Below are 13748 nucleotides of genomic sequence, written 5' to 3'. Positions count from 1 at the left end.
TGTTCGTATCATTAGAAGATACATAATTGTTATAACATCTTTATGACCATACCTAGAGAATATGTTTGTGAAAAAGAATCCTGATATGGCCTAAGTTGATTTTTTTGCATGACTTAGCCAGTTTGAAGAACTGGGCATAACAAACTTTGTATTACTACTCCTATTATAAACAGGAAAGTCCAAAATATGGGGTTGTTGTCATCAACAGAATGTCTGACGCATGTGTGATCTAAGATCTATTGTTAGAGAACTATATTGATTGTGACCAGTAAGTATGGGCTCTGCTCCTATTTATCCTTTTTAATGTAATGCTTATTTTAATTAAAACGATTTACGATTGCCTAGCATGCATTGCTGGTAATCGAGGCCATGTTTCTTTGCCGTCCTATTGAGCAGGGATAGATCCGTCAACTCTCCTATTGTGGAGGTACGTTTGGTGTATAATGGATAATCGATGGGTCCGGTGCCTTAGGTTGGATAAGTTGGAACCCCAGCTGGTAACGACTCTCTAGGGTATACGACACAGGTAAAAATATTCCACAACTTCAGCATTATCTTTTGGCAGAAAATCCAGGCGCCATATTTATCATGGGTTAAAATTGGCACAAAGTTTACCGAATGAAAATTCAAATCTTTGAAACGGTTGAAATTCCTTATCAAGAAAATTCAAGATCATTTCCAAAAATAAATGTGTTACAAAGGTCCAAAAGGGAACTATCACGCGAACATCACGTGAATTTCATATAATTTCAAGGGTATTTCATATCGTGAAAACCAATTATTTGGTAAAGATTTTTTTATGAGATGACAAACTATGACATTATTTAGCGAATGTTTCGTCACTCATTGTTTTAGTAAAAAAAACATTACAAGAACCTAAAAACTGGATTTCTGTGGTTAAAAGATATTTGTCTGAATGATGTAGATAACATGACACAAATTATTGCAAATCATTTAAAAATATAACCAATGGAAAAAAGACCTATTTTATCACAGATAAAATCGAGGATATGAACACTCGACTCGCCGGAGAGGATCATGGAGTGCCCTGCCAAGGAGTCACACGAACCTTTCACCGGGTTAACACTTTGGGGAGGGACCCCTCGGTGTAGGTCCCAATGTCTACTCAACACGCATTTGTAACAATATCAACTAATGGAGCCGGCTTGTTACGAACCAAATACAACTGTAAAGCGGAATTAATCAAATCTTGTTTTGATATTGACGTCACTATTACGTTAAATGTGATCGTTCGGGTTTTGATAAGGCACACTGTGTTTGTGTTGCTGACATTCCATCGTCTTTTCTTCTTTAAATTTTCCGCAAACAAAATACATTTTTTATTTCCTTTTTCAGCTGTTTTGATTTTAAACAAACAGGCCCCTATTTGATTGGTTGAATAACTCTGACAATGAAAGTGTTGTCGGTATTTAGGCGTTGATCACTACGAAACAGTAAGTATTGTAATACCCGAGCCCCAGGCCAGCTAGGACAGCAACTCTTTAATAAATCGATTACCTTGTAAAAATAAAATGCTTAGATGAGTAGCACGCAAACAAAAGTAATAAGAATTCCTTATGAAATACTATGTGGATCAATTCAAATAAAAATATACGATATGGCGGTATTACCGTTATATATATATATATATATATATAGTAGATAATAAATAAATAAGTCCTTGCGAAGGAAAATATAGAATAAAAACAATTTTTTCAGATCGTCCGCTAGGCCTTTCTGCCTTCTAGGGCTTCTTCAGGCGGATTTGAATATAAATACAGGTATGCTTTCTGTTGTTATCCTTTTTTACCTATCCTTAAGCTGACCCGGACTCAATATCAACGTATCTAGTCAAAGAAAAATCGTTATTATTGACCAAATGGCCTCGATATTTGAATGTTTCATAAACATAATAACAGTACACACAACAGGTAACAAATCGACCAGAGATCGATATCAGACACAATTTTAACTAAACTACCGGGTAAACAAACAATAAACAACTTACCACGATCAACTGCGGTCGTCATAGAAACCAGGTTGTGTACACAACAACCGAATTTAAGCTAACAACAAGTTTTCAATAAAGACTTACGATAATTATATCCGTTAGAAAAATATCACATTTGTTTGATGAGAAATTAGTCTTCGTGCACTATATGCACTGCCGTGTCCGTCTGCGGAGGCACGTCGTGGTACTCTATTTCCGGTTCCGGTGGGATTTCCGTCTCTTCTGATTGAACACCTATTATCCAGTTAATGATGTACTGATCCTTGTTAGAATCCGAGTCCGAATCATCATTCTCTTGTTCTGTAGTACTTGATATATTTTCACTACTCTTGTTATTAAAGTTTAACACAAAAGTCGAGGAATAGCGCCGCATTCCATTTACATTGCCCGCTGTTGTTTTACTCCGAGTAAGAGTTTCGGTTTTGTCAATTGACAACGTCCTTTGGTTATTCTTGGCGTTTTTGTCATTCAGTTTCTGTTCACTATTCCGTTTGATAAATGTTTTTGATTTTTGGAACTCTTCAATGGGCGCGATAATTCTGGAGTCACTTTTGCAGTGTGGTAACGGACGCCGGAGAGACGTGGTATTGTTATTGCCGCTTGACAAGGAATTATCCTTACTGGACAGATGCGACGTCCGGAACTGTAACCGAGTTGATCGCGGTGTTATTTGATTTTGTGTAACTCCCACAGGTTTTCTCTTCCCCAGTTCCGTCCTGGGACTTCCGACGTCCGTTTGCTCCGTTTGCTCCGGGACACACCATGTCTTTCCCCTATTCAGACCGATATTGCCGGACTTTCCCTGCTGCCCGAGGCTCTGTCCCGATGACGACGAGTTGGCACTAAGGGGAGATTTTGCGGTTTGGCCCCTAAGGGAGCCATCACTTGTAGCACTATGAGGGTGGCTGCCGGCTCGACCAGTGTACGATGTCCGACGAAGTAAGGATCCCTGAAGCACTAGCTGTGTCGGGGAGTACTTAGCCCGGTATTCTATCGGGGGCAGTTCTGGAGCACTCATCCTTCTGTAGCTATTATGGTCCTTGTTTCTACCGAGACTTACATACTTTTCCTCGTACAAGTTTTCTTCAATGGGTTGAATGTCAAAACTGACTGAGCTTATTCTCCGACGTGCTCCTAGCCACTGGCGTCTCGGCACATTCTTTGTGGTGTGTCGAGTGTACGCCGGCCTTTTCGGAACTGATCCCACTGAAGTTTCTAGCGTCATTGATTTCGAATCCGATTTCATGTTGTTCTACGCATGCGTGAAGAGATATAAGAAGCTTATATGCCGCTGATTGTATCACTCAGACGACAATATTGACGTGTAGGGTGTATTGTTCGTTATTGAGGTTTAATACATACATAGTTCATGTACAGGTAGATCAGGCCATATACACCTGTGTGACGTCAGATAGTTTACCTGTAATATAAGAAAAATGTCCAATAATGGCTGGTACAATATATACACGACGGTTATGCATCTCATGTACTGATATGTATTACAGGTATACATTATCATGCATATCTTTACTCTGCATCACAGGTAAGTAAACGCACAGGTAGAAATAGACATGCCGTTATTTAAACCTGACAATCCGTTATAGAGTACATGGGTCGACACTATGTCATTTAAAGGGTCCTCGATCGCTGTGATACCTGCACACGCGACTCCAATAAATCCGTCATGACTGCTTTAGAAACTTCCTGATTAGGAACTGACCAATCAACAGACAAGATGTTGTTCACCAACCGTATGTTAGGGGCGGTCAAGATTTGTGTACATGTCCTCAATATGGCCCTGACCGTAGTCGTAAAACGCTTAAATTTGTATAATATTATTCCGGAATATCCAATAAAGTTGAAGTGAGAAGTTCAAGGGTAGGTTGTAAACACCTTTGCTTCCTTATATCTCGTGGATCAAACACAGTCAGACATTGTTCCGTAATCTTTAAAAATCCATCTACAAACAACCTTACTACCTTTTTCTCTTACCACAGATCTCATAAAGGTACACAGGAGTGAAATTGTTTACACGAAAACAAATTTAGTCTTGGTGAGAACACCTGTCTCCTTATTTGATCCAATGCACCAGATAAAGAATGTATCGGGATTACTTCAACCAGCCGTGTTAAATGTTCAGAAACCGTTCATTGACAAATGGTTAGGTAGATTTTTTCACGGGTATGCCTCAGTGAAGGAGCACGTGCTCTGGTCACTGTTACTCCTTTATTACTTTCCCGAAACATCGATAGCAGTTTTTAACTCCGAAATCTAAGGTGGTCGAACCCTTGGCCGCTCCTTTTCGAGGATCCAAATAAACATAAAAACCTGTGCCCTACACTTGAATCAAAGCAATCTTGCTCCAATTTATGCGAAACTTTATTTTCCAATGTCTTATATCACGAGAGTGCATGCATACTTGGAACCTAGCCGATGCAAGCATAGGAAATCAGCAACATTGATCGATGGGTTGTTTAAACATGCGCGGCTAGTATCACCAATATCGATTTCACCGGTAGCAATACATGCCGGCATGGAGTTTCGGCCGTCTTCGTTTGTTCAACCGATTTCGTTTAAGCTGCGGATGCTGTCTGGTGAAACTGGAATGGTCAGTTGAGTGGAAATCAGCACCAGTTTGAAGTCGTGGAGAAGATATTATATAAATGTGGTTGGTCTGCGTGCCGATGTACAGCTGGGATGTACCGGCGGCGTACTGTGGTCTACCACAGCTTGAGTCGTCTAAATCTCCCAACAATTTCGGCTGCCAAAACGGTCTTGGCCCAAATCTGAAAAATCCAGAGCTAAGATAAGGCGGACGTATGTTTGACCCAATGTTACACTGCTGATAAACCTAATATTGACCTTACAATGCAAATCTCTCTCAGAGCTTTTATCCACAGGTTTCTTCGAGAACAAAAGTGGATTATTTACTTTCTATTCTGAAGGCCTGTATAAAATTAGATTGCTGATCATATCTGGGCCACACGTGGTAATGAATTACCCTCAAAACATACCTGTAAGATTGAACTGTCGGCGGATTTAAACGGGTACTCACTGCAAATCTCTTTTTTCTTTTCAATGATTTCAAACTGAAAATTTGGGCTGTTAAAAATGCATTCAGCTCAGTTAACGCCAGAAAAGCACATTAATAACGAGACAGGCCCGATACATTAATTACAACGTCCTAATCTACATGCATGCAATAAATGAAAAGAATATAAAACACACACGTGATTGCACATGCACAATTTGGTATTAGACACAGTATGCCAAAATTAGTAATACTGCTATTAAAGTCCGATAATAGGTTATCGCAGAAAAAAGCACTGCCATCATCTACCACATTACCCCTCCTTGTCTCCTTCCATTTATAACTTTCCTCGTCCATTAACTCTCTAAACCATTCTGTCCTCTTTATCCCCCATTTCTCCTAAACTACACCATCCAACCGTTTCATCAACTTTATCCTTTAACTCTCCCAACCCTTCTGTCATCTTTTTCTCCTCAGTTTCCTAAACAACACCATCCAACCGTTTACATCTTTATCCTTTAACTCCATTCCCTTCTGTCATCTTAATCCCTTCAGTCTTCTATACTACACCATCTAACCGTTTCATCATTAATTTAATTTCAATAAATTTTATTGTCAAAGGACAAATGGATTGGGCAGCAGGCATAGCCTATAGGCCTTTCCAAACATAGTAACAGACAGTGGTACAAGCATAGACATAGACATTAGAACACATACAAACACATATAAACAAGTTGGTATTATCAAATTAATAATCAAATTAGGAGAAACAACTACTAATACTCATTTTTATTATAATTGAATCTAATGGTTTAAATTCTAACCTTTTATTTTGATATTGAAAAGACATATAAAATATATACCGGTATATATATATAAACATATTATGAAGAGAAAAGAAAAATAATTTGTTGATGGAGCTGCATGTATAAACATTTGATTGGATTAAATTACCGCACCCAACAGATACAACCCTCCCAACTCTTCTGTCATTCTAATATCTTTAGTCTCCTAAACTACACCATCCAACCATGTCATCATCTTTATCCTTTAACTCTTCCAACCTTTCTGTCATCTTCAGCTCTTTAGTCTCCTATATTACACCATCCAACCATGTCATCATCTATCCTTTAACTCTCCCAACCTTTCTGTCATCTTCAGCTCTTTAGTCTCCTACATTACACCATCCAACCATGTCATCAACTTTATCCTTTAACTCTCCTTACCTTTCTGTCATCTTAATCTCTTTAGTCTCCTACACTACACCATCCAACCATGTTATCAACTTTATCCTTTAACTCTCCTAACCCTTCTGTCATCTTAATCTCTTTAGTCTCCTACATTACACCATCCAACCATGTCATCAACTTTATCATTTAACTCTGCTTACCTTTCTGTCATCTTAATCTCTTCAGTCTCCTACACTACACCATCCAACCATGTCATCAACTTTATCCTTTAACTCTCCCAACCCTTCTGTCATCTTAATCTCCTCAGTTTCCTCAACTACACCATCCAACCATGTCATCACCTTTATCCTTTATCTCTCCCAACCCTTCTGTCATCTTAATCTCTTCAGTCTCTTAAACTACACCATCCAACCATGTCATCATCTTTATCCTTTAACTCTCCCTACCTTTCTGTCATCTTAATCTCTTCAGTCTTCTACACTACACCATCCAACCATGTCATCATCTTAATCTCTTTAGTCTCCTACATTGCACCATCCAACCATGTCATCATCTTAATCTCTTCAGTCTTCTACACTACACCATCCAACCTTGTCATCATCTTAATCTCTTTAGTCTCCTACATTACACCATCCAACCATGCCATAAAGTTTATCATTTAACTCTGCTTACCTTTCTGTCAACTTAATCTCTTCAGTCTCCTACACTACACCATCAAATCATGTGATCATCTTTATTCTTTAACTCTCCCTACCTACCTGTCATCTTTATCTCTTCAGTTTCCTAAACTACACCACCCAACCATGTCATCATCTTTATCCTTTAACTCTCCATACCTTTCTGTCATCTTAATCTCTTCAGTCTCCTACACTACACCATCCAATCATGTGATCATCTTTATTCTTTAACTCTCCCTACCTACCTGTCATCTTTATCTCTTCAGTTTCCTAAACTACACCACCCAACCATGTCATCATCTTTATCCTTTAACTCTCCCAACCCTTCTGTCATCTTTATCCCTTCAGTCTCCTACATAACACCATCCAACCATGTCATCATCTTTATCCTTTAACTCTCCCAACCTTTCTGTCATCTTAAGTTCTTTAGTCTCCTACATTACACCATCCAACTATGTCATCATCTTTATCCTTTAACTCTCCCTACCTTTCTGTCATCTTAATCTCTCCAGTCTTCTACACTACACCATCCAACCATGTCATCAACTTTATCCTTTAACTCTCCATACCTTTCTGTCATCTTAGTCTCTTCAGTTTCCTAAACTACACCATCCAATCATGTGATCATCTTTATCCTTTAACTCTTTCTACCTACCTGTCATCTTTATCTCTTCAGTTTCCTAAACTACACCATCCAACCATGTCATCATCTTTATCCTTTATCTCTCCCAACCCTTCTGTCATCTTAAGCTCTTTAGTCACCTACATTACACCATCCAACCATGTCATCATCTTTATCCTTTAACTCTCCTTACCTTTCTGTCATCTTAATCTCTTCAGTCTTCTACACTACACCATCCAACCATGTCATCAACTTTATCCTTTAACTCTCCATACCTTTCTGTCATCTTAGTCTCTTCAGTTTCCTAAACTACACCATCCAATCATGTGATCATCTTTATCCTTTAACTCTTTCTACCTACCTGTCATCTTTATCTCTTCAGTTTCCTAAACTACACCATCCAACCATGTCATCATCTTTATCCTTTATCTCTCCCAACCCTTCTGTCATCTTAATCTCTTCAGTCTCCTAAACTACACCATCCAACCATGTCATCATCTTTATCCTTTAACTCTCCCAACCCTTCTATCATCTTAATTCCTTCAGTCTTCGACATGTAAACTGACCATATAACCATTTCATCGTTTTTATCCTTTCACTATCCTGCTTCATTGTCTAAACCTGGTAAATCTCCTAATCCTTAACCGGTAGGCTGTCCTTATCTGTCCAGCAATTTAATCCCTTTTACTGAAGCTGCAGCCTCCCAACTTTTCATTCATCTAAATCTCTTCCATCTCCAAATCATTCTACCATCTAAAGTCCTTTCACTCCTTTACCTCTATGTCATCTTTTTAATACTCTTACAGTGCTAATCTTCACTAGTTCTAATGCCCAAATCTCTCCTAACCCTTACACTTACGACTGAAAGAAAATGCTAATTTAACTTTCATAATTCGCAATCCTATATAAAAGAATATTAAGTTGAAATATTACCCCAGGTTGACCAATTTATTTTTTCATCATATTTTTTATCATGAAATCAATGAAAAGCTCTCATTTCATGCGATTTTAAATTGTTATTCAAAACTGATGAAGTCCATAAATTTGAAAAAGAAAATGAGGATTTTGGAAAAAAACAAATGTTGATTTTTTATGATTTGTCGGATTAATATGTATAATTTAAAAACAAATGTCATATCGTTTGACATTAAATGAAGGAACAAATGAAAAAGTTTCGCTTCCCAACAGCACAGAGTTGTAGGATATCTAATTTTCTCTATATTTGAAATATTGTACGAATCTTAAACTGCGAATTATTTGCATGAAAACTATCATTTTATAACAAAACATTCAGAAATTGGACACAAGACATACCAAAATACTCTTCTTCACCACCCTTTATATGTTCTTTTATGCGTATATATTAAGTGATTGTAAGCCTTTGTTTTTGTTTCACAATTATAACTAATACCATTAGCATATGTTGTAAAGCGCTTTTGAGTAATTTTGATGTCATATCACCTTAGCAACAAGACAATTTTGTCAGTGTCAATTGAAATTAACATAATTTGTCCCCCCTTTTTTTTATTGCCCCACAACATTTTTTGAGTAATGCTAGGGTTGGGGCCCTGGATTCAATATCATTACAAACAATGTTTTCATGCAGTTAATTATAACTAAATATAAATGTGTTTACTTGTGCCATGTGATAATTTCAATAGGCCAGTCCCTGTTATTGGTATATTGTTAAATTTGGACTACAATTAACCTATCATAAGTTAACTGCTATTGAAAATAACGAGTAGCATTTTCTATCTTTCAAAAGGCAACAAAAGCCAGTGCCTTCCACTTAAGAATACCTTGAAGCCACATTGTTGGTATAATATCGACATTGAAGCCACATTGTTGGTATAATATCGACATTGAAGCCACATTGCTGGTATAACATCGACATTGAAGCCACATTGCTGGTATAATATCGACATTGAAGCCAAAATGTTGGTATAATTCGACATTGAAGCCACAATGTTGGTATAATATCGACATTAAAGCCACATTGTTGGTATAATATCGACATTGAAGCCACATTGTTGGTATAATATCGACATTGAAGCCACATTGTTGGTATAATATCGACATTGAAGCCACATTGTTGGTATAATATCGACATTGAAGCCACATTGTTGGTATAATATCGACATTGAAGCCACATTGTTGGTATAATATCGACATTGAAGCCACATTGTTGGTATAATATCGACATTGAAGCCACATTGTTGGTATAATATCGACATTGAAGCCACATTGTTGGTATAATATCGACATTGAAGCCACATTGTTGGTATAATATCGACATTGAAGCCACATTGTTGGTATAATATCGACATTGAAGCCACATTGTTGGTATAATATCGACATTGAAGCCACATTGTTGGTATAATATCGACATTGAAGCCACATTGTTGGTATAATATCGACATTGAAGCCACATTGTTGGTATAATATCGACATTGAAGCCACATTGTTGGTATAATATCGACATTGAAGCCACATTGTTGGTATAATATCGACATTGAAGCCACATTGTTGGTATAATATCGACATTGAAGCCACATTGTTGGTATAATATCGACATTGAAGCCACATTGTTGGTATAATATCGACATTGAAGCCACATTGTTGGTATAATATCGACATTGAAGCCACATTGTTGGTATAATATCGACATTGAAGCCACATTGTTGGTATAATATCGACATTGAAGCCACATTGTTGGTATAATATCGACATTGAAGCCACATTGTTGGTATAATATCGACATTGAAGCCACATTGTTGGTATAATATCGACATTGAAGCCACATTGTTGGTATAATACCGAACGGAAGTGGTCCGTGTCACATTTAACAATTCGAAATTCAAACATATTTTGTTTTTTTGGATTTTCCGCAAATGATAAAACTGCTTAGATATTTGAATACATATTCTGTCCTGTGTATTTGAATATCAAAAGTAAAAAATATTCTTGAATTCGGTGCTTTTTGATCAAAATATCAAAGTATCAAAAAAATGAAACCATTTTTATGTTTTGTTTGATGACAAACCGTAACACCCTCTTGCGCCTCCATCTTTCTAATTCCTTCTCGTGAACGAGCACTGTTAGGCCACCTTGTCAGCGTCATCAGAGTGTCTGAATATTCCACTAAGAGCGACACGTATTTCTATTTTCTTACTCTCTAATCCGATGAATCCACATCACCAGTTAAAACAATCCAAAGTGCATGGTACGGAAGCTCATTAATAAAATACTGTATACCACGAATCTTCTCCGCAGGTTAAGTTTCCACGTTATCGCCCTCTGTAATGAGGGTGAATTTACCATAACATGAACATTAGGGAACAGCGTAATTTATTTACAATGTGTTAAGTAAATGTGAAGGACGAAATATGGATTTAACCGGCATCGGGCGGAAGTTTCCCGGTAAACAGTGTATGGAATCAAAGTTTGCCGGTAAACATTGTATGGAATCAAAGTATGCCGGTAACAATTGTATGGAATCAAAGTTTGCCAGTTAACAACGTATGGAATCAAAGTTTGCCGGTAACCATTGTATGGAATCAAAGTTTGCAGGTAAACATTGTATGGAATAATATTTTGCCGGTAAACATTGTATGGAATCAAATGTGTCTTTTACGGTCATCTTTGTTGATGCAGAAAGGTAAGTAAACATTCAAATGTAACATACGGTCATTTGGTGCTGTTACGTCTTCAGTGAAGCTCAAAGTCCAAACATATATAGAATTAATCAAACATGCAGCATGTTTAAAGTCTTTATCGTCGCTGTGTAAACGTGGATTATATCATATCTGATTGACAGCTGCAATAAAACAAAACGGAACAATAACTAGAACAAGAAAAAGAATAAAACCCAGAATAAAAAGAAAACGACCAGAAAACCCCCCAAAAGTAAATGTGAAGGACGAAATATGGATTTAACCGGCATCGGGCGGAAGTTTGCCGGTAAACATTGTATGGAATCAAAGTTTGCCAGTAAACATTGTATGGAATTAAAGATTGCCGGTTAACATTGTATGGAATCAAAGTTTGCCGGTAAACATTGTATGAAATCAAAGTTTGCCGCTAAACATTGTATGGAATCCAAGTTTGCCGGTAACCATTGTATGGAATCAGAGTTTGCCGGTAAACCTTGTATGGAATCAAATTTTGCCGGTAAACATTGTATGGAATTAAAGATTGCCGGTTAACATTGTATGGAATCAAAGTTTGCCGGTAACAATTGTATGGAATCAAAGTTTGCCAGTTAACAACGTATGGAATCAAAGTTTGCCGGTAACAATTGTATGGAATCAAAGTTTGCCGGTTAACATTGTATGGAATCAAAGTTTGCCGGTAAACATTGTATGGAATCAAAGTTTGCCGGTAAACATTGTATGGAATCAAAGTTTGCCGGTAAACATTGTATGGAATCAAAGTTTGCCGGTAAACATTGTATGGAATCAAAGTTTGCCGGTAAACATTGTATGGAATCAAAGTTTGCCGGTAAACATTGTATGGAATCAAAGTTTGCCGGTAAACATTGTATGGAATCAAAGTTTGCCGGTAAACATTGTATGGAATCAAAGTTTGCCGGTAAACATTGTATGGAATCAAAGTTTGCCGGTAAACATTGTATGGAATCAAAGTTTGCCGGTAAACATTGTATGGAATCAAAGTTTGCCGGTAAACATTGTATGGAATCAAAGTTTGCCGGTAAACATTGTATGGAATCAAAGATTGCCGGTAAACATTGTATGGAATCAAACGTGTCTTTTACGGTCATCTCTGTTGATGCAGAAAGGTAAGTAAACATTCAAATGTAACATACGGTCATTTGGTGCTGTTACGTCTTCAGTGAAGCTCAAAGTCCAAACATATATAGAATTAATCAAACATGCAGCATGTTTAAAGTCTTTATCGTCGCTGTGTAAACGTGGATTATATCATATCTGATTGACAGCTGCAATAAAACAAAACGGAACAATAACTAGAACAAGAAAAAGAATAAAACCCAGAATAAAAAGAAAACGATCAGAAAACCCCCAAAAAGGACAACAAATAAAGTTTGGCCCAAATAATAGATTGTCTGAGATAGACAAGGGAATAAGCTTCCCTGAGTATATCTAAATCCCACCAAAAGAGTGACTTACATAGGGTTATACTACTTTCGTCCGAGGTGGGACGTTGTATCGTATTAACAGTTAGGTCGTTACACTTCTGCTGTTCCTCAGAATGCCTTTTTATCAATAAGTCGTACAACATTAGTTAAAAGGGGAAAGTTACACTTGCATGAATGAACGGGTTAATAAACGAAAATGAATGGTGGAAACAAATCCTACTAGCTTTAGTCGTTCGACAGAATAAAAACATGCTTCGATCGTATGAAAAAAGATTTCGTTCTAGATAGAGAATTATAATTTATGATGGTACAAACCTGCACCGTTGAAGAGTGTAGCAAGGACCCAATTCACGCGGACAGTTGTGTTTCGTTTGCGGGTAGCTCAATGTGTGTTCGTTATGTAAGGCGCAGTCTTAGCCAGCACTAGGATACTTATAATCTGGTTATAAATCTCCCAGTGCCATGACAAGTCAGACTAATGTACATATATCCTGCACCACTTGTCAATAAAACGTGAACTGTTTCCCCTTTGTACCCCATGACATAACGGTGCCGAGAAACAGACATACCCCCAATAAATGTACACCCGCCTCCAGTAAAAATGTCTTTGCTAGACAATTTCTGTGCTTGGTCATAGCAAATTATTATTACATTAGTCTAGACTAGAAAAGTACAAATTTCAACTATATTATTTGCATATATATATAAGGAGCGAGGCCAGTCTGTCGTTTTAAATAACATAGGACAATTAAACCATAACAAATGCTATTCCTTTTCGATGTTTTAAATGTAAAATGAATTGATTTGAAAATAGAATCTTCGTATTGAAATACTTGGATTGTTTGTTTCAAACCGAAGAACGTGGTTAATCTTCATATGTATATATGTGTGTTAGCTGTACATAATATTGATTATTTCTTTTGATTTATTTTAATGTATTCCCTTTAACAGCTAGACGAATCAATACATATTGAGTCATATAAATTATTCAAAATTACACAATACACTACAAGGAATGCATTTATTGAGGGTAGACTTCTCTATTGACACCGAAGGTCTCCCACAGTCTGCTATCTCAAACGTTAGCGCGAAGTCTGACAG

At 37.2% G+C, this 13748-nt stretch overlaps 1 protein-coding gene across 1 annotated transcript; it reads right to left on the bottom strand.

The window, feature by feature from the left end:
* Window positions 1-1728: 1728 nt before the first annotated feature.
* LOC110445365 lies at window positions 1729-13039 on the bottom strand. The gene is made up of 2 exons (XM_021489936.1): window positions 12963-13039; window positions 1729-4797 (listed from the first exon to the last, which is right to left on the bottom strand). Exon 2 carries the CDS (start codon window positions 3255-3257, stop codon window positions 2142-2144), a length of 1116 nt encoding a protein of 371 aa, XP_021345611.1. The 5' UTR covers window positions 3258-4797; window positions 12963-13039; the 3' UTR covers window positions 1729-2141.
* Between the last annotated feature and the right edge of the window lie 709 nt (window positions 13040-13748).

The sequence above is a fragment of the Mizuhopecten yessoensis genome, unplaced genomic scaffold (assembly GCF_002113885.1).
Source record: "Mizuhopecten yessoensis strain PY_sf001 unplaced genomic scaffold, ASM211388v2 scaffold2249, whole genome shotgun sequence".
Lineage (NCBI taxonomy): Eukaryota > Metazoa > Mollusca > Bivalvia > Pectinida > Pectinidae > Mizuhopecten > Mizuhopecten yessoensis.
This window is presented reverse-complemented; position numbering and strand designations above follow the sequence as displayed.